The sequence below is a fragment of the Grampus griseus genome, assembly GCF_964374135.1.
Source record: "Grampus griseus genome assembly, chromosome: 8".
Lineage (NCBI taxonomy): Eukaryota > Metazoa > Chordata > Mammalia > Artiodactyla > Delphinidae > Grampus > Grampus griseus.
Genome location: NC_139002.1, coordinates 62,706,446 through 62,728,404, shown reverse-complemented (window position 1 = coordinate 62,728,404; position 21,959 = coordinate 62,706,446). Strand labels below are relative to the sequence as shown.

The 21,959-nt window shown below is 37.5% G+C and overlaps 1 protein-coding gene across 2 annotated transcripts; it reads right to left on the bottom strand.

Annotated features, from left to right (window-relative positions):
• Positions 1 to 2,189: 2,189 nt before the first annotated feature.
• Positions 2,190 to 21,014, bottom strand: ZNF215 (zinc finger protein 215; the record flags this gene model as incomplete). Of its 2 annotated transcripts, none has more annotated exons than XM_082661097.1 (5): positions 2,190 to 3,061; positions 12,065 to 12,160; positions 12,460 to 12,592; positions 13,976 to 14,064; positions 20,615 to 21,014. In XM_082661097.1, the coding sequence occupies 5 exons, from the start codon at positions 21,012 to 21,014 to the stop codon at positions 2,190 to 2,192; spliced, it is 1,590 nt and encodes a 529-aa protein (XP_082517223.1). The 2 variants fall into 2 exon arrangements, with proteins under 2 accessions (XP_082517223.1, XP_082517224.1); XM_082661098.1 differs by having other exon boundaries at positions 2,190 to 3,028.
• Between the last annotated feature and the right edge of the window lie 945 nt (positions 21,015 to 21,959).

Genomic DNA, 21,959 nt, shown 5'->3' with positions numbered 1-21,959 from the left:
TATAGCTATTTTAACTTGTTACTTCTACAAAATAAACTTTATAATCACTTGGTGAAATAATCTTCCTAATGAAATATTTGATTAGAATGGTTTAATGTGGGGAGATTGAACATCTCTACAATTTCTTCTCATCCAGAAACATGTTTCCATTTATTCAAGGTATTTTTTGAGGGAAGTGGGGTGTATGTAGTATATCTGAATTAACTTATTAAATTTAAGTTTTTCAATTGATTTTTTTAGGTTGTCCTAATGGTCTACCACATCATCAGCAAATGATTTTCTCCTTTCCAATTTCCATTTATTTTCCTTTTCTCATTATTCCAACTGGCACTTTCAGAGCACTGAATAATTGTGGTGACAGGAATTTCACTTTTTGCCATTAGCTTTAGCATGAAGTCCAAACTTCTAAGGTGGCTTACAAGGCCTTTCACGATCTGGCCTTTGAGTCTCCCTCTAATTTCTCCTCTGTGTATTCCTGCTCCACTCTTTTCCAGTGCCACTTTCCAGTCAGTGAACGTGTTTCCTGATGCCATGCCCTCATCACTCTGTAGCTCTGTACTGTTTCTCCTTTTTCATCTCTTCTAACATTCCCACACTCCACCACACACAATCTAGCTAATTTTCACTTTCTTCATGTTTCAGCGTAGATACCTGCCTTTGAATGCACATGATGAAATTCAAATGTTTATTAATAGGTTTACGGAAAAAGGCTGGAAGATGTTAACTGGCTGTAACTCTTCTGCAAAAATTAAATGTTAAGTGTACTCTAAAGGGGTTTTCTTCGAATCTAAGTATGTTTAGCTTAGTAAATAGTATATAGATCTTTTAATTTTTGGAAAGTGTAGAGATTTAGGAGTAAAAATAAGTATTTCACTTAGGCCCAAATAGCTAGCTGCTGAGAAAAAAGATAACAAATGAAAATAGTACTTTTATCTTTCAACCAGCCAAAAGAAAAGTATAGCTTATAAAAAAGGTGAACTATTAGACTCAGAATGCCTAAAAGGAGAATGTCATAATCCATTATATTAAACATGTCATTGCTTTGATGAGTGACTGAACTATATACCTCAAGAATTTCCTATGTTCAGAGTGTTTTTCTCTTACGATTCTCCACAAGTTGCCTTATGTTTATATGAATTTCCCTGTCAATTATCAATACTTGTGTAGGGTTTTGTCTTAATTTAACAGCTTGTGATGTAAAGAATGAACAAATGAACATAGAATAATTTTTCACATTTATTAACTCATCATAGGGGTTCACTCCACAATATGTTTTCTGCTTTTGGATAACATATGAACTCTGACAAAAGTCACCATCAACATTCATTGGCAATGTCTCCAGTATGAATCTTTGGGGGCAAATTAAGATAAACATCTTGTCTCAAGAACCCTTTGGGATCCTGATGTAGCTTACAGAAAAAAGAGGCAGTTCTGGTACACAGAGTATTAGGACACTCTGTTCACCTTTTAATGTTTGGGATAAATGACAGCCCAAGGCTATGGATGTCTCTCAAGCCTAGATCCCAAACAGTACTTCAACAAATACAGATATTGAGAATACATGTAGATTAACAACACATCCACCCACCATTGCAGTTGAAAACCCTCTTCCAGTTCCAGTCCCCACTCCACACGAGGACACCTAAGGATATTACTAGGTGTGAAGTAACTGGCTGTCACTGTGGTCTTCGCCATTAATTCAGAGTCCTTAGAAGTGTCTTTCTATGGATATATTCTTGTGAGTTCCTGGTTTCTTGTGACCTTCTTATAAGGACTGAAAGTTTGAGTTTTATTAGATGTCAACTCCAAGGGTATTGCTTGGCTCCTCCCTAATATCTACTTCATCAATAGATCAGGTGAATATAAGTATTCCATAGGTTCCATTTATGAACTAGGGAAAGATGATGGTAATGGATATCGGAATAATGACAGACAAACACTATCATGTGGATATGTTTAACTCTGAACCCTTATGACTTCATTTGAAGCCTGGAAAAGCTCCCTCAGATTTCTATCCAATAACAGATTTATCTCCATATTAATTCAGTCATATCAATTAAAGAATAATCTCCAACAAACATTTTCTTTCATTTACTATATTCACAGGATTCCTTCCAGAATAAATTCATGGACTTTGAATGAGTTCTGACTGAAGATAATCCCACATTCTTCCTGTCATAGGACTTCTCTCAAGTATGAAGTTTTTGGTGTTTAATCAGGTTTGAACTCCTGTTGAAAGTTTTCTCACATTCCTTACATTTGAATGGTTTCTCTCCTGTATGAATCACTTGATGTCGAATAAGTGAGGAGCTCCGGGTGAAGGATTTTCCACAGTTAACACATTCATAGGGATTATTTGCAGAACAGAATCTTGGATTTTTATTACTGTCTTCAGGCTGACTGAGGAGTTTTACATATTTATTGCCTTCGGAGGCCTTTGCTTCAGTGTGAATTTTTTGATGCTTAGTAAGGTTTGTACGTCGGTTGAAGAATCTTCCACATTCATTGCATTTATAGGGTTTCTCTCCTGTGTGAATGATTTGATGTCGAACAAGAGACGAACTGCGGCTGAAGGCCTTCCCACATTGATAACATTCATAGGAATTCACTGTGGCATGACTTTTTGGGTGCTGAGTATTTGTATTCAAGTTCAAGGCATTCCCACTTCCGTTATATTCTGAATGTTGCTTACCTACTGAGTCTAAATTAAATTCGATGTTAGTTTTAAGCTGATCAAACTTTGGGGAACCCCTTCTCATAGGAACTCCCTGTTGTGTGTCAAAAGTTGAGTTAACTGACTTAACATCAAAACTTCCCTTATTTTCACTATATTCAAAGTCTCCCTCCTCAGTGTAGACTGCATTATGAACGAAAGCTTCTTGTGGCAAATTTATGTCCCAGTGTTCCTGGTTCTTATATAACCAATCATCACTTTTCCAGGCATCTAAAGGAGGATGTCCATTTTCAGTCAGTCTTGTCATAATCACTGCATGGGATGATTCTTCTCCAGAAATTCTCTGCTTTGGAACTAAATCCTGATTTTCTGAAACTATCTCTCTGTCTAAAAATAAATTTAAAAGTCCATGAACTAGAAGAAGGGAAACTGCTTAATTAGGAAAGGGACACTAAGCCATATAAGGGTATACGCATATTTTATGGGTCTTTAAATACAGAATGGAAATGTGAGGCAAGGTTAGAAAACAAGGATTAACGAAGAAATAAATGGGATAAAAATATTTTTAAAAGGATCAGGAGATCATAAAATCTGAGAGCTATTCAAGAATACTAAGGAGAATACACAGAACTTAGGTAAAATATCAGCATATGAACTGGGATGGCATGGCATATCACAGTTCAAGCCATCACTGGTTCATAACTAGTCTGTGAAAGTTATACCTAATCTTCCTTTCTCTAGCATCCTGTCTCTTTTACCCCAAGGTGTTCCACATAATAGCCCTTCAAAAATACCAATTTAATCATTTCTTCAGGAACATGTCTAAATTTATAGGTCCCATAGCTTAACAGCTAAAAGCAAACTTGCAATCATAGTGCCCCTATTTTCCATACAGAGCAATCATTCCCTGCATTTAACAGAGGCAGAAATAACTGTAATATATGATAGCAGGGAAACCAGTCTTATCCTGGGCTCAAAATAATCACTCCTGATTCTAACAGTGCTCAGACACTTCTATGTGTTTCCTAGAACTCAAAACTTTACCTATTCTGATTCAGGTTGGGTTCTTCTGTTTTCACCTGCCTTCATTTCTCTATTTCATTTGATAAAGTTCCAGTTTCCTTCTCAAATTCCTTTTTCACTTAGTTTCTATATAAATATACCCAGTATACTGTATATTCACTGTGTTTTCTCTAGTTGCAGTGAGCGGGGGCTACTCTTCATTGTGGTGCACGGGCTTCTCATTGTGGTGGCTTCTCTTGTTGCAGAGCATGGGCTCTAGGCACGTGGGCTTCAGTAGTTGTTGTGCATGTGCTCAGTAGTGTGGTTCGCAGGCTCTAAAGCGCAGGGCTTAGTTGCTCCGCAGCATGTGGGATCTTCCCGGATCAGGGATCGAACCTGTGTCCCTTGCATTGGCAGGCGTATTCTTAACCACTGCGCCACCAGGGAAGTCCCTGGGCCTAGCCTTTAAAAGACCCACAGCTTTCAATTCCTCTCAGGATGTTCCCTCTCAGAACCTTGTTGCCATGCTGTGAGAAGTCCTTGCCTCAGTAGAGGCCATGTATAGGTGTTGTGGTCCACAGGACTAGCTAAGTTCCCAGTGACAGCTAGCATCAACTTTCATCTATGTGATCATAGTTGTAATGGCCAAGTCATCTTGGCCATTCCATCCCAGTCAAGCTCCCAGAACACTGCATCCTCAGCGAACATCATAGGGAATGTAAGAACTCCTAAGTCAACTCATGAAATTGTGAGAATTAATAAAATAATTGTTTTAAGTCACTAAGTTTTAGGGTAATTTTGTTAGAAATAATAGATGACCAAAATAGTAATTTTGTTCTAGTAGTATTTATTAAATAGCAAAATTCCTAGTTGTATTTCCCTAAGTAAATCTATGTTCTCCTCATATTTGTACAACTCATTTTTCATGCAACTTCCTTACTTCTATTTCTAAAATCACGCTCATGTATTTTGTTATTTTCAAGTCACTTGCTTCTAATATGTAGAAAAGCTGCTAATATTTTTATTTTATATCTGGCCACCTTAACGAAATTCTAAACAGATATAATCATTTTGATACTGAGTCTCTTGGATTTTCTAAGTAGAAAGTTATCATACACAAATAGATTTTTCTCTTTTCTATTAATTTTCTCATTTGTTTCATTTATTTTTCTTTCATTAGTTTAAACCTTCAGGTAAATATTAAATAATTATGGTAATAGGACTAAGAATCTGTTGATTTTAGTGTTAATACCACTGTTTATCTTTACACATAATATTAACCAATGATTTGTTCTCTTTTTGCTCTAATAGATTTCAAATCACTGGCTTATTCCTGACCACTAATTCCAAACTCATAAACCGTGCTTTATCTATAAGACCTTGTTCCTGTCTCTAACCTAAAACAAAAATAAACACTTTAAACCTTAGCCTATAATCCTAATTCTGGGTCTCTGCCTACTTCTCTCCTGGAGACCAGCCCTTGCCAAACCACCTCTGCCTTTCTTTGGCCTAACAATTTTCCCCAACTTCTCAAATCACCTAGTTAGTTAAACTCTCCAAAATCTGGCTTTATATTCTCTATCCAAATTTACCTTACACTGTCTCTAGTAAACTTGGATCATTGATTCTTATTCTAGATCTGAAACATTTGGTGAGCCTTAAAAATATACATGTGTGGGGCTTCCCCGGTGATGCAGTGGTTGAGAGTCCGCCTGCCGATGCAGGGGACATGGGTTCGTGCCCCGGTCCAGGAAGATACCACATGCCGTGGAGCAGCTGGGCCCGTGAGCCATGGCTGCTGAGCCTGCGCATCCGGAGCCTGTGCTCTGCAACAGGATAGGCCACAACAGTGAGAGGCCTGCGTACCGCAAAAAAAAAAAAAAAAAAAAAAAAAAAAAAATATATATATATATATATATATATATACACGTGTGTGTAGAAAATCCTAAAGACGCTACCAGAAAACTACTAGAGCTCATCAATGAATTCAGTAGCGTTGCAGGATACAAAATTAATACACAGAAATCTGTTGCATTTCTATACACTAACAACAAAAGATCAGAAAGAGAAATTAAGGAAACAATCCCGTTTACCATCATATCAAAAAGAATAAAATACCTAAGAGTAAACCTACCTAAGGAGGCAAAAAAAACCTGTACTCTGAAAACTATAAGATGCTGATGAAAGAAATCAAAGATGACACAAACAGATGGAAGGATATACCATGTACTTGGATTGGAAGAATCAATATTGCCAAAATGACTATACTACCTACGGCAATCTACAGATTCAATGCAATCTCTATCAAATTACATTTTGTGTAATTGGCATTACACAAACAAACTTATGGTTACCAAAGGAGAAGGGGGAAGGGATAAATTAGGAGTTTGAGATTAATATATACACACTACTATATACATACTGTGAAAATGGCATTTTTCACAGTAGAACGAAAAATTTTTTAATTCCTATGGAAACATAAAAGACAATCTTGAGAATAGCTGAAGCAATCTTGAGAAAGAAAATGGAGCTGGAGGAACCAGGCTCCCTGACTTCAGACTATACTACAAAGCTACAGTGATCACAACAGTATGGTACTGGCACAAAAACAAATACAGATCAGTGAAACAGGATAGAAAGCCCAGAAATAAACCCATGCACCTACGGTCAATTAATCTACCATAAAGGAGGCAAGAATATACAGTGGATAAAAGACAGTCTCTTCAATAAGTGGTGCCAGGAAAAGTGGACAGGCTACATGTAAAAGAATGAAATTAGAATATTCTCTAACCCCATATACAAAAATAAACTCAAAATGAATTAAAAACCTAAATGTAAAACCAGATACTATAAAACTCGTATAAAAACATAGGCAGAACACTCTGACAAAAAATGCAGCAATATCTTTTTGGGTCCATCTCCTAGAGTAATGAAAATAAAAACAAAAATAAATAAATGGGACCTAATTAAACTTAAAAACTTTTACACAGCAAAGGAAACCATAAACAAAACAAAAAGACAACCTACAGAATGGGAAAAATATTTGCAAATGATGCAACGGATAAGGGATTAATTTTCAAAATATACAGACAGCTCATATATCTCAATATCAAAAAAACAAACAACCCAATCCAAAAATGGGCAGAAGACCTAAATAGACATTTCTCCAAAGAAGACATACAGATGGCCAAGAGGCACATGAAAAGATGCTCAACATCCCTAATTATTAGAGAAATGCAAATCAAAACTACAATGAGGTATCACCTTAACACTGGTCAGAATGGCCATCATCAAAAATTCTATAAATAATAAATGCTGGAGAGGGTGTGGAGAAAAAGGAACCATCCTACATTGTTGGTGGGAATGTAAATTGGTACAGCCACTATGGAGAACAGTATGGAGGTTTCCTTAAAAAACTAAAAATAGAACTACCATATGATCCTGCAATCCCACTCCTGGGCATATATCCACACAAAACCATAATTCAAAAAGATGCATGCACCTCAATGTTCACTGCAGCACTATTTACAATAGCCAAGACGTGGAAGCAACCTAAGTGTCCATCAACAGAGGAATGGATAAAAAAGATGTGGTACATATATACAATGGAATATTACTCAGCTATAAAAAAGAATGAAATAATACCATTTGCAGCAACATGGATGGACTAGAGATTATCATACTAAATGAAATGAGTCAGAAAGAAAAGGACAAATATCATGATGTCACCCATATGTGGAATCTAAAAAAAAAGAAATGATACAAATGAACTTAAATACAAAATAGAAATAGACCTACTGACATAGAAAACAAACTTATGGTTACCAAAGGGGAAGGGGGGACGGATAAATTAGGAGTTTGAGATTAATATATACACACTTCTATATATAAAATAGATAACCAACAAGGACCTACTATATAGCACAGGGAACTGTACTCAGTATTTTGTAATAACCATTAAGGGAAAAGAATCTGAAAAAGAATATATATATATATATATATTCCATATATGGAATCACTTTGCTGTACACCTGAAACTAACATGACATTGTAAATCAACTACACTTCAATTCAAAAAAATGTGGAAATCTTAAAAAAAATGCATGATGCATGTGTGTATTTGTGTGTGTGTATACATGTTCCACGTGGCCAAGTTGGGCTTCTCATAAGCATAGTGGTATCAGGGTACTAAAACTAGTGGCTGCTGAATTCCAGGAAAAAGAAGCGGAAGCTGCAAGTCCTGTTACAGGCTAGACCTGAAACTGGCACAGTGTCACTTCTGCTACATTTTATTGATCAAAGAATCTAGTGCCAGCTCAGAGTCAAGGGGAGGGAAAACAACATCTACACTTCAATGGAGGCAGTGACAAAGATTTTGTGGCCATCATTAATCCACCAAAATCCATTAACTGGTAAAATAAATGACATTTACTGAAGTAAATTCCAGATTGATTAAGGTATATTATATTTAAATAATGAAGTAGATGGAGTCAGAATAAAATGAAAAAATGTTCCTTAGTTTCGGGATGGAAAAATTCTTATGTATAAAATTAACCGATATAAAACAATGGGGGAGATACATGATAACATAAAAAATATGGCAGGCTCCATGAATAAAATAATTTTTAAAAATGTCTTCAGACACATCTCATTTGCCACAAATATGGTCAATAGTGAGAATTTAACATAAGCTTATAATATACTAATTAAAAACCTCTAAAATCTTGATAATGGACATAAAAGAACCATTTACTGAATCACAGATGACCAAAACAAATAATTTTTACTTTTCTCATAATCCAGTATCTATCCATCTATCTATCTGTTTCTTTGGTTCCTACATATGTGCAAAAGGCGCAGATATAAATGTAGGCAGAAAGAGACATGTTGCCTTCCCTCAAGGAACACAAAGCCTAGGGTGAGACAGAGACTCACAGAGACACATGTAGAGTGTATTTGTGATAAATGGTAAGAGGAAAAGAATATGGTGCTATGGGAGTATATAGAAAAAACTAACCTAGTTAAGAAATGCTTCCCTGAGGAGATATGGACCTACTTGAGATCTGAAGGAATAGGAGTCAACTAGGCAAAGACAGGAGGAAGAGCATTAAGTAAAGAAACAACACGCACAGAGGTCCTGTGATGGGAGAGGGCAAGCCACACTCAAGGGACAACAGAAATATGCTCCCTATGGAAGAGTTTTTTCTCTACTGAACCCCAACACCTATCAGAGTGCACAGGGCACAGTAGATGCTAATACATATTTGATGCTGGCTGACAGAGTAGATCAGTGTGGTTTGAGTGCAAAAAGGATGTCCTGTGAGATGAGGTTGGAAAAGTAGGTAGGGACAAGTGCGTTGTGAAGTAAGCAAAACTGAATTCAGTACAGAGGTTTCAGCAAGTACATGATAAACCATGATCTCCATGACTGCAGTGTGGTTCAAACACTGGAGTTGTGGAGGGGAGACAGAGCTAAGAGGGAAGCCAAGATCTCGTATTAAGACAAGAGGCTATGGTGATAGTTCAGGTGAGAGATGACAGGACATGGACTACAGTAATGGCATTACAGATAGAGAAGTAGAGACATTTAAGAGATATGTAGGATAAAAAACAAGTATTAGAGAGGTGAAGGAGAAGAGGCTGTCAAGGATAATACTTAAACTATACTTGTATAACTGGATGGATGGCAGCTCATCCAGCTAGGGAACAATGGAAGAATACTGGAAAGGAAAAAAATCACTTGGGTTTTATGAAATTTAAGGCATCTTTGAGACATACAAGAGAAATGTCATGTGTATATAAATTTTAGTTCAAAGCTGAAGCCTGAGCGGGGGATATGAACTTGCAAGCTGCTATAAATGTGTGATAATTGAAGCTTCAGTTGTAGATGGAGGAAAATACAGAGTCAAAAGAGAAGACAGGATGAGATCAAATGTTGAAAAACTGAAATGTATTAGATAGGTAGAGAAGGACAGGTCTGCAGTAGACAGAGACAGACTAGCCAGAAAGAGAAGAAACTCAGGAGTATTACAGGAACCTAGGAGTGTTTTCAGAACGAGCAGCAGTTAACAGTGTCACTTGCTGTGGAGAAGTCAAATGAGATAAGGAATTAAAAAGTGTCCCCTGAAGCTCGCTCCAATAAAGTCATGAGTGACTTGAACAAGAACTGTTTAAGATTAGTATTTCGGGTAAGAGCTCAACAGGAACGGGTTGAGGAATAAAAGGTGAGGAAAAGAGAAAAGCAAGTATAAAACACCCGGAGAAGTCTGGCTATAAAGAGGTGAGAAACAGAGTATTAGAAGAGGGTGTAGGGTTGAGAGAGAAAGTTAAAAAAATAATAATGACCTGAAAATGTTAAAAAGCTAATGGGAGAATGAGGCAGAAATGGTGAAAATATAAGTTAAAAAAAGCAGGGAGAAATGTGGTTAAAAGGATAATCAGGGAGAGGATTTACCTTATGAAAGAAGAAATGGAGTCAATTGCCTAACAAATTAATAAAGATTTCAGGTAAATAATACCCAGTGTTTGCTCAGGTGATAATAGAGATATAATAACTAAAGTGATAGTAATACTCTCATTATTAGTGAGTATGAGTTGGTAGTAGACAACATAGTTCTTTTGTAGACAATATAACCTAATGTAACAAAACAGTTAATATAGTTATACCCTTTGATGATGAAGTTTCTCTTCTAAGAAGGAATCCTGTGAAAGGAATCATATATGCCTGAAAACCTGGCAACAAACTAAATGTCCAACAGTTGGGGTGGGGAATGGTTAATTATTATACACGTATGTGAGGGGCTGTCATATGAGAATTAGAAACCACATTTTCATAGACTAATTAAATGGGTATTTGTTCATGATATCACATGAGGTGAGAAGAGCAGAATACATAATGACACATTCTCGATGATCCCAGTTTTGTTGAAAAATATTTACAAGCCATAGGCACACATCATCACAAAGAAAATGGCTTAAGAAAACAAACCACGATGTTAATACTGCATAGCTCTGGGTAGTGAGGTAACAGGGTGACTTATATTCCTCTTCATACTTTACTTACTAAAATTTATATTAAGCACACAACAATTTCTAATTTTTCACAAACAAAATGTTAATAAGAATAAAGAGATTACGTTGAAGGTAGGAAGGCACAAGTTAAGGAGGTCTACAGTAAAAGAAGGAAAAATGGAAGATTACTGGAGTCACCCTAGTATAAAGCACTTCCTTTTCTTTAAAAGAGAGAATATGATTTAATGTTAGGTTGGCTAACATTTGCTTATATAACACCACATGCCAGACGCTGTTCTAAGTGTGCTACACATATCAGCTCATTTAATCCTCATAGTAATGTGGAGGTAAACACTGTTACATTACAGAAGAGGAAACTTGGCAGGGAGGCTGCCCCAGGCAACTCTGCCTGTGTTAAGAGTCTGTGTTCCTCCTCCTACACTGTTGGTGGGAATGTAAACTGGTGCAGCCACTATGGAGAACAGTATGGAGGTTCCTTAAAAAACTAAAAATAGAGTTGCCATATGATCCAGCAATCCCACTCCTGGGCATATGGCCACACAAAACTATAATTCGAAAAGATACATGCACCCCAGTGTTCATGGCAGCACTATTTACAATAGCCAAGACATGGAAACAACCTAAATGTCCATTGACGGATGAACGGTAAAGACGTGGTACATATATGCAATGGAATATTACTCAGCTCTAAAAAGAATGAAATAATGCCAGTTGCAGCAACATGGATGGACCTAGAGATTATCACACTAAGTAAATCAGAAAAAAAAAGTCATATAGTATCACTTATATGTGGAATCTAAAATATGACACAAATGAACTTATCTACGAAACAGAAACAGACTCACAGACATAGAGAACAGACTTGTTGCCAAGGGGGAGGGAGGAGGGGAGGGATGGATTGGGAGTTTGGGATTAGCAAATGCAAACTATTATATATAGAATGGATAACTAACAAGGGCCTACTGTATAGCACAGGCAGCCATATTCAATATCCTATAATAAGCCATAATGGAAAAGAATATGAAAAAGAATACACACACACACATACACACACATATATATATATGCATAACTGAATCACTTTGCTGTACACCAGAAACTAACACAACATTGTAAACCAACTATACTTCAATTAAAAAAAAATAAAAGAGTCTGTGTTCCTAACCCACACCACTTTTTTGCCTGTCCATATAAGAGAAGGAATCTGTGAACAAAAAGCAATGACTTTTCTTCTTCAAAGTTTAGCTGGTTTGCTGTCACCTCCCAACCAACAACTCAAACCCTGGGTTGTACATTATCTGTGTATTTAATGAACAGAAGCTTCTTACAAATGCCTCAGATCTACCTGTTGCTTACCAAAAACAGTTGTTCTTAGAATTTCTTGCTCCATTATCCAACTTTTTTCCTTACTCTCCAACCTGGAGGTCTCAACTGGTTTGGAAAGTAGATGCTCTGTACATGGGGAAAAGGAAAACAAACAAACACATTTCAGACATTTTTATAGGGAAGAGAATCCCATCCCAAAGTAGTAGTCTAAGAGCTGCTAAAAGATAAGGACAGTGGACCTGTGTATTTCTAGCTCTACATCAGAAAAGACTTTCAATCACATACAGCAAGAAAATCTGCTATTGTGCCCAGAAGTTATTAGGAAACCTAAACTGAAACCCAAATGCCCTCAACCACTTCAACAGTTTTTAACAGTAGATGAAGAGACTACTAAAGGGCAGATTAGGTAAATACGCAGACGCCACCTTTATGCAATGAATTCAGGTTCCTATAGTTCTCCAGCATCACATCCCTGTACAGGTTCTTTACAGCAGGGTCCAGTTGCCCCCACTCTTCCTCGCTGAATTCCACAACCACATCTTTGAATGTCACTGGCTCCTAAAACATTAAGTTCCTTTTTAATCAAAGGTCTCAAAGATATTACTAGAGGAGAAATGAATTTGGAAAGAACAGGGTAGGTGGCAAGAATATACAAAAAAAAATTGATAGGACAACGTTTGGAGTTCCAAGTGATAAAAGTCAAGTTACCTTAGGGGCCTATCAACTTGGTACTCTTTGAGGGCTGCGAAAGGAAAATGAAGGGCTGTCCTAACTCTAGATTAGCTTACATTTTAACCGAGGAGAAAAACCGGTTGGAATAATTGTGGAACAAAAAATTACTATAGAGTACAAATAATTTACACAGAAAGAGTTCAGAATAGGAAGAGTTTAAGGCAGATTTGAGGGAAATTTATAATGAAAATGTAGGCTCTCCTAGCAGACCAGGGAGCATCTCTAACTGAGGAACGCTGTCGGCTAATGCCTCATCCTTCAGGTCTCAGAGCCCAATGTCACTTTGTCAGATAGGCCTTTCCTGATTACCCAATAAAGTAGCCATCTTCCTAATCAGTCTGTTTCTTTATTTTCTCCCTAATAATTATTACCATCTGCAATTATCTTATTTGCTTGTGTTTATCTACTTCTAGTAGTATGTAATCTCCACAAAGGCAGGCATTTTGTTTCATTTACTGTCATATTCCCAGCCCTTAGAAATGTTAGGCACTGCATAAATACTGGTTATAAGGGCCTTCATCCCACCAGCTGTTGCACTTTTCTATCCAGCATTCTCAACCTTGTCCTTATAGTTTACCTTCAATCACACTGAAACACACAGATCCTTCCTCTACCTCAGAGCCAGTCTTTGTGAATAAGTTGTCTACGTGTGTTTTGCCTACCTCCTCACTTTTCCTCTTTCCTCAACCCTCTGCAACCTGGCTTCTATTCCCATGCATGCTTGTATCTCCATGATGTTAAGAGAATAGACACTACTCAGGCTGCACTTTTCTGAACTTTTAAAGGATTTCTCCTTGAAATATGGTCATTCCTTGCTTTCACAGTGACATCATGTTTTCCTGGTTTTCCTCTACCACTTTGGTCCTTTCACTTCAGTATCCTTTGAGGTTTCTTCTGCTCCTGCCTATTTAATGACATTGCTCAGAATTCTGCCCTTGGCTTACTTCACTTTTAATTCTAAACATTCCCTGGGTAGGCCCTACGTCTATACCTTCGATTATCATCTACAATCTCAAGGGTACAGATGCACAGAGAATATACAAAAATTAAATATTTTCCAAAAAGTGTATCCTCAAGTAAAATAGATCCAATGTCCAGCATATCATCAACTAAAAGAGTCATGTTCTTAGATGGAACTATGTTTGGCAAAAGTTCACAGACCTAAAAAGAAAAAGCAGAACATTACAATAGAGTGGAATCCTAACTTACCTGGGATTTGCCTGTTAGTGAGTCAGCTTCCATTTTTTCTTGCTTGATGCTCCCCTTCTGGAGTAGGGCAGAATCCTTGCAGGTTATACCTGAGGAAGACGAAGGAAAACATAGGGAGACAAGTTTTCCCTTGGAGAAACTTTTAATAATTATAGTACTTTTAACATGCTACTTCAGAAGTTTGAAATTTAATGATGTCAGGCTCTACCAGCAACCAGAATCTCCAGGAGTGGGGCCCAGATCTTATATTTTTAAAAAGCTCTAAAAGTGATCTGCATATTCTACCAGGGGTCAAGAACTACTTGATCAGAGAGAAGGCCAAAATAATATTTTGATGCCTCGTCTGTGGTTATAGCAGATCCAAAAAAAATACTTTAATCTTGTCAAAACTAAATCCTAACTAAGGCTTAGCCACCACAGGCTGTAATTCTACTGGGAGCTAAGAATATTTTACCCAACCAATCACTTTCTCAAAGACATTGGGGATTAATCTACTCAAGGATTCTTTTCCTCTAAGTCGCTCTGTGTATACTATACACAGACTTAGGCAGTCTGGTCACCTTGGACTACTGACTCTTCCAGGACATAAAAACCTGAGCAGCAACCGATTCTCTTCTCCAGCCCTTTGGTGAGACGTATACCCAAGGGCTACTTCCTAATGTTTCTCCAAGATTCATTAATTACACCACTAATCCTCAAATGCCAGACTATGGGCCAATACTGGTCTGTGAAGAAGTTTTCATTGATTCAGCGTGAATTAAGAAAAAATAGAAAGAATGCAAGAAATATTTACGTTCTATAAATAAAGGCAGGATTTGAAAAAAAAATCCAAACTTCTCAGCAATTTGAATACTGCCACAAGATTACAGTCTGTTAACTTTATTCAGGCCTATAACACTCTGTGAAACCTCAGTCTACTCAGTCCCATAACCCCTAGGACAGTCAATACCACATTCTTTTTTTATATGATTTATTTTTTAAATTAATTTTTATTGGAGTACAGTTACTTTACCATGTTGTGTTAGTTTCTGCTGTACAGCAAAGTGCATCAGCTACACATATACATATATCCCCTCTTTTTTGGATTACCTTTCCATTTAGGTCACCACAGAGCACTGAGTAGAGTTCCCTGTGCTATACAGTAGGTTCTCATTAGTTATCTATTTTATACATAGTAGAATATCACATTGTTTCTTATTCTTGTCATTCTTGGAAATATGTGAGATATCTTGAAAAGATGCAAAAGGCTTCAATCAGCCATCCCTTTTTTATTGCTCTGAGCATTGTTTCCTTCCCGTAACTCTTCTTTCCTGCTGACTTCCTTCCTGAACCTTTACAGTTGTGTTCTCTGAAACTCTCATGCCATTCAAAGAAAAATTCCTATATATTCCCTAGCTCTTTATAAAATATTCTTTCTCCCTTCTAATCTAAAATGGATCTTGGCCACCATCAAAGCCACCTCTTCTCATCCTCCAATACTATGGTCTTGGTAGCTGTTTTGATATATTCATACTTCTGCATTCCCATTTCCTCATAAAGATTTTTCTACGCTCATACAAAAATTTTTCATAGTGGTTCATGCCATTTAGCGAGGGCCTTCTTGCTGTTGTAATACACTAAGCTATTGCAAATTCATTTATTCAGCCCGTATTTACTGAGTACCTCCCATGTGTGAGGCACACAAATGCCTGCCCTCAGGGAGCCTCTAGTCTGTCGTGAACGACAGACATTAAATAAGTAATTGCACTAGGTCAGTAAAAACTTTACTTAGCTAAAATTGTTGCTTTCCACACCAAATCATAATCTTTTCAACAACCCAGCCTGAAGACCCTTGACAACCTTGTTTCTAACAACCACCAGCAATCAAGCTACTTCCTTTTTCACACTGGGGCCCTTATATACTTCAGATTGTTCTACTCTGAGAACAAACTCGAATGAATCAATCCCTAACTATATTTTCCTATCCTTTCAACTTTCCTATCCTTTCATCAAGGTTCCACCATAGTACATTGCTTCTTTAATTTTCTCCCCGTCTATCATCCCTCTTGTGAAGTTACTTTCTTTTCTACGCAGCTTGGATTTTATGGTAAATCACTTGCAGATTTACTCTCTTCAGACTTGAAATTCCTTGAACACTGATCCTTTATATTTAACATCCAATCTTAGCTTGATCCGGTAATCTCTTTTACTTCACCTTTTTAAATAATTGAGGTAAAATTCACATAACAAAAAATTCACCATATTAACCATTCTAAAGTACACAATTCATGGGTTTTAGTATATTCACAGTTTTGTGCAACCGTCACCACTATCTAATTCCAGAACATATTCATTACCCCCAAAAGTAACCCCATACCCGTTAAGGAGTCACCTCCCATTCCCCTTCCCTCCATGCTGTCTCTTTGGATTTGCCTATTCTGGGCATTCCATGTAAATTCAGTCCTATGGTATGTGACCTTTTTTGTCTGACTTCTTTAAATTAGCATATTTTGAAGGTTCATCCATGTTGTAGCATGTGTTAGTTCTTTGTTCCTCTTAATGGCTGAATAATACTCCACTGTATGAATATCAATTTGTTTATCCATTCATCAGTTGATGAACTTTTGGAATGCTTCCATTTTTTTGGTTATTATGAATAATGCTGCTATGAACATTCATATACAAATTTGTCAAATGCTTTTTCTGCATCAATTGAGATGATCATGTGATTCTTCCCTTCATTGTACTGGTATGGTGTATAATGTTGATTTTCACATTTGAACCATCCTTGTATTTCTGGGATAAATCCCACATGGTCATGGTGTATAATCCTCTTAATATGCTGCTGGGTTTGGTTCACTAGTTTTCTTTTCTTGTGATGTCTCTCTCTGGCTTTGGCATCAGATTAAAACTCCCAACATAGAATAGGTTAGGAAGTATTCCTGCCTTTTCTGTTTTTTAGAAGAGTCTGAGAAAGTTTGGTGTTAATTATTGTTTTAATGTTTGGTAGAATTCACCAGTGAAGCCATGTTGTCCTTGGGTTTACTTTGTTGAAATTTTAAAAATTACTGATTCAGTCTCTTTAGTTGTTACAGATGAGTTGAGTCACTTTTGGTAGTTTGGGAGTTTTTCTATTTCATCTAAGTTTTCACAGTATTCTCTGATAATCTTTTTGATTTATGCAAGGTCAGTAGTAATACCCCTACCTTTATTCCTGATTTTATTTTGGTCGTCTCTTTTTTTGCTTGGTCATTGTAGCTAAACTTTTATCAATGTTGTTGATGTTTTCAACCTTTTTTTGAATTTATAAAGTCTATATTCTTTGTTGTGTGTGCCCACTTAAGTCGGTTTCCTTAACTTAGTGGTTAGCTAGCAATTCCAGAGATTTCCTTAAATGCTTGAAATCAGAAAAACAAAAATCATTTCCTAGCCTTTGCAGATGGGCTGTCTGCATCAGAAAATGCCTTCAATACTTAGCCAGATAGTTTTCACCCCTGCCTTAGTCTTCATTTCCTGCTCGAGCAGAGCCTGAAGACCAGCCAGAGGTGAGAATCAGGGAATTCTCAGGTCTTTCTGAACATGTACCCAGACTTCTAGATCTCTAAGAATATGTAGGAGCTTTCAAATCCCTTACTCTCTAAAGCACCTTTCCTCCCATCTTTTTGTTTAGTCTATGTTTGTCCCAACTGTTTCTTTGCTGTCCCAGGTAGCAGTGGCTAATACATTCTTCATTAAATGTTTCTGACAAGTGCTAGCCAGGTAGCCACTTCAGCCCTGAGAGGTCTAAGGTAGGTAAAATATGGGCAAACCCTTTAAGTGGGTTCTTCAGGGATCCATGGCACGTTAAAAGAAAACAAAAGCCTTTCTCGGTCCTGTATTACCCTGAAACCTCTCATTTTCTTCCCAAACTTCTCAAGAATAGTCTATAATGATTATCACATTCCCACCTCATACTTCGTATTTTTTTGACCCATGTGATAGGCAGAATAGCCCCCTGAAATGTCCATGCCCTAATCCTTGGATAAGGGGAGGTCCAGTGGTTAGGACTCAGCACTTTCACTGCCAGGGCCGGGGTTCAACCTCTGGTCGGGCAACTAAGATCCCGCAAGCCTCATGGCACAGCCAAAAAAAAAAGGGACTCAGCAATATTAAAGTTAAAGATCCTTCAGATGAATAAATCATCCTGGGGACTTCCCTGGTGGTGCAGTGATTAAGAATCCACCTGCCAATGCATGGCATTGACACGGGTTTGATCCCTGGTCCGGGAAGATCCCACATGCCGCAGAGCAACTAAGCCCGCACGCCACAACTACTGAAGCCCGTGCACTCTAGGGCCCGCAAGCCACAACTACTCAGCCCACGTGCTGCAACTACTGCAGCCCACACACCTAGAGTCTGTGCTCTGCAACAAGGGAAGCCACCGCAATGAGAAGCCCGAGCACCGCAACGAAGAGTAGCCCCTGCTCGCTGCAACTAGAGAAAGGCCGTGTGCAGCAACAAAGACCCGAGGCAGCCAAAAAATAAAAATTAAAAAAAAATCATCCTGGATTATCTGGGTGGTCTCAATCCAATTACATTAATCTTGAAAAGTGGAGAACTTTTCCCAGCTGTGGTCAGTGAGACAGAGAGAGTGAAAGAGTGAGTGTGAGCATGTGCATGTATGCCAGCACACACCATGACAATAGTGTCAGAGAGATGGCAGTGTGAAAAGGACTTGGCTCACCATCGCCAGCTTTGAAGTTGGGGGAAAGGGAGCCTGAGGCCCAGAAAGAAATGAATTCCTGCTGGTGTCTTGATTTTAGCCCAGGGAGACCCATGTTAGACCACTGATCTAATCAACAATTTCAATAAATTATTTTCAATACTCATCTTAACAGGACCTTTTTGTTGCAACATTGTTGAACACTCCCTTCTTAAAGATTTCTTTTTTCTTAGCTCAAGATACCAATCTTTCCTGGTTCCTTGCTTTCTAGATTACTCCTTTCTAGCTTGCTTCCCTGAGTTTTCTTATTTTGCTCAGTACTTCATTTTATTTCCTTTTTGACTAAGGACTAAATATAATCCCAATACCAGTATCATCACTGTTTCTAAGCAATAATGCCTAGTCAAATATCCAGTCAGTTGCCTCATGTCTTATAAGGTCCACACATTCACATGATCAATTACACATGTTTTATGTTTCTTTTAATCTCTAAATCCCTCTTCCATAGCCCCTCCCTACTTCCTTACAATTATTTTGTTTTAGAAACTGGATTGTCTTGCAGTTTCTCACAGATTGGATTTTAGTAATGGCATTCCCATGGTGTAGCTTAACATGTTCCTCTATTCTCTATTTTCTATAATTGGTAGTTAGATCTATGCCAGCTCTTAAATACTGGTTCTTCCTAAGGATTTGTATTTTTCCTACTTCCGTTCATACCTATAAGTTTCCATATTTTTCTTTCTTGATTTTAGCCCAGAGAGACCCACTGATCTACAAACCTGTAGGACTATACATTCATATTGTTTTAAGCAACAAAGTTTATGGTAATGTGTTACAGCAGCAACAGAAATTGTATACTTCTGAACACTAAAGCCATATTTTTAACTATATATTAGATTATTCACTGTGGTTGTCCCACAAAGACCTCAAGTTCAACATGCCACATAATTAATATATCAATCTCCTCTCCAACAAAAACTGTTACTTACACTGCATTCATGCAAGCCAGAACATTTGTCCCATTCACACCTAATATGTAAACCCTTTAGGTTCAAACTCCTCTGTTTTCCCAAATGCTTCCTCATTCTCTAACACCTGATCTACTACAATACTTCCTAATTGGTTTTCCTATTTTCAGAGCTCTCAGGGCTATCCTTTACTGCAGAAGTTGATAAACTTTTTCTGTAAAGATCCAGATTGTAAATATTTTATTTAGGCTTTGCAGGCAATACAGTCTCTGCTATAACTAATCAAGTCTAGTCATAGTATGAAAGCAGCTGTAGACAAAATGTAAATGTATGGGGTGTGGCTGTGTTCCAGTAAAACTTTATTTCCAAAAATATTTGGCCTATGGTCATAGTTTGCTGATCCCTGCTCTACACTGAAGCCAACACAGTATTTTTGAAAGGTAAATCAAATTATTTTACTCCCCTACTCAATCTGTGAGATCTCAGTTCAGCCTTCCTAGTATAGTAAAGTTCTTCATGATCTAGCCCTTGACATCTTCTAGCTTCAGAAAAAGTTCTTATGCTAAGTGAAATGAGTCAGATAGAGGAAGACAAATACTCTATGATATCACTTACATGTGGAATCAAAAAAAAGAACTAGTGAATATAACAAAAAAGAAACAGATTCACAGATATAGGAGAACAAACTAGTGGTTACCAGTGGGAAAAGGGAAGGGGGGAGGGACAATATAGGGATAGAGGATTAAGAAGTATAAAATATTATGTATAAAATAAGCTATAAGGATATATGGTACAACACAGGGAATATAGCCAATATTTTATGACTATAAATGGAGAATAACCTTTAAAAATTATGAATCACTATGTTATATACCTGTAACATAAATACTGTACATCAACTATGCATCCATAAAAAAATTTTTTTAAAAGATAATTTTTCTTCATATGGGAAGGGTCAACTATTCTACCTCCAATTTTCTATATTCTCACCTTCATCCTTAAGCATATCAATCACATCCTCTATCAGGTTCACCACTTCTTTGCTGTTCTTTGGATGTTGTAAATTCACCCAAGTCCTGACTTCTTCAGGGAGAATTGTCAGGAATTGTTCCAGTACCAATAGCTCTAGGATCTGCTTCTTTGTATGAATTTCTGGTCTCAGCCACTGAAGACAGAGCTCCCAGAGTTGACTCAGGGCTTCATGAGGCCCAGACACTTCCAAATACTGGAAATGTCTGAACTTTAGACGAGAGGCTTCACAGTCATCTGTCTCCACGACTGGGATGGATTCCGGCTGCCAAGACACATCTGCTCTCAGGACCTCACTTTGTTCGTGAGGAGCCAGGTTTTGAGGTTTTGAGATAGCCGTCAACTTGTTCAAAGGCTGCATCTTCCTACACAGAGCTCCCACTGCAGTTCAAATTTGTCTTATCAGAGGATTCCAATAATTCTCATGCTTGGGCTAAGCACTTGTGTACTATATACATATATATGCAGTGACAAAAGTTTCAGGAGCTTCAGACGCAGAGCCAATATTCAGGCACCCAAGAGACTGAAAAAAAAGACATAAATATGACCTACAGATAATGAACATGGATAGGTCAAAAAGTGCATTCCCAGACTATAACGATCAAAAGTTTTAATTTGTTAGGATTTGCTATGAGCCAGTCTGCAATGCCCATCAATCAGGAGGTCTTAGGCTCAATAAAACATTTAAACATTGCAGGACTACCACAGGTCATATTTGGCACTTAGGTTACTAAGAAGGCTATTGGACAGAAAACAAAGCTTGCTAACAGAGGAGTGAGTAACGGGAATTTTTCTTCAGTGGCAATTCTCACAGAGTATAGCTCAAGTGCAAGGAAATGTGGACCATGTAGGTTGGGCAGAAAGCATCTTGACTGAAAAGCCTTCTACAGGAGCTGATATCTAACAACTCTACGAGTGCAGCTTTCAGGGTTCCCCAAAGAGTGTGCCAGATTATGAGTCACTACGTTCAGGGAAGTTCAGATCCCGCTTTCTATCTGATTTACAGTTCTCCCAGTCCAGGTGCAATTTACCATTCAGGAGTCATTTTTATTATAAGCCTCTAGGCCAGTGGTTCTTTTTCCACTTTTAGCATTGTGCTTGTACAGTTACAATATCGTTTCAAATTTCTCTGAAGATTCTAATTTGAGTTTTCTGTTTCCTAAATTCTCTTTGATTCTGTGGTCAGGGTTTCTATTTATCTTGGTTTTTAGACATCTGGTATTCCCTAGTTTTCTGCTCATATTTAAGAATCAAGTGTTAGGTTGATTATTCCAGATCATCATATGAATTTCTACTTCTTCTGTAT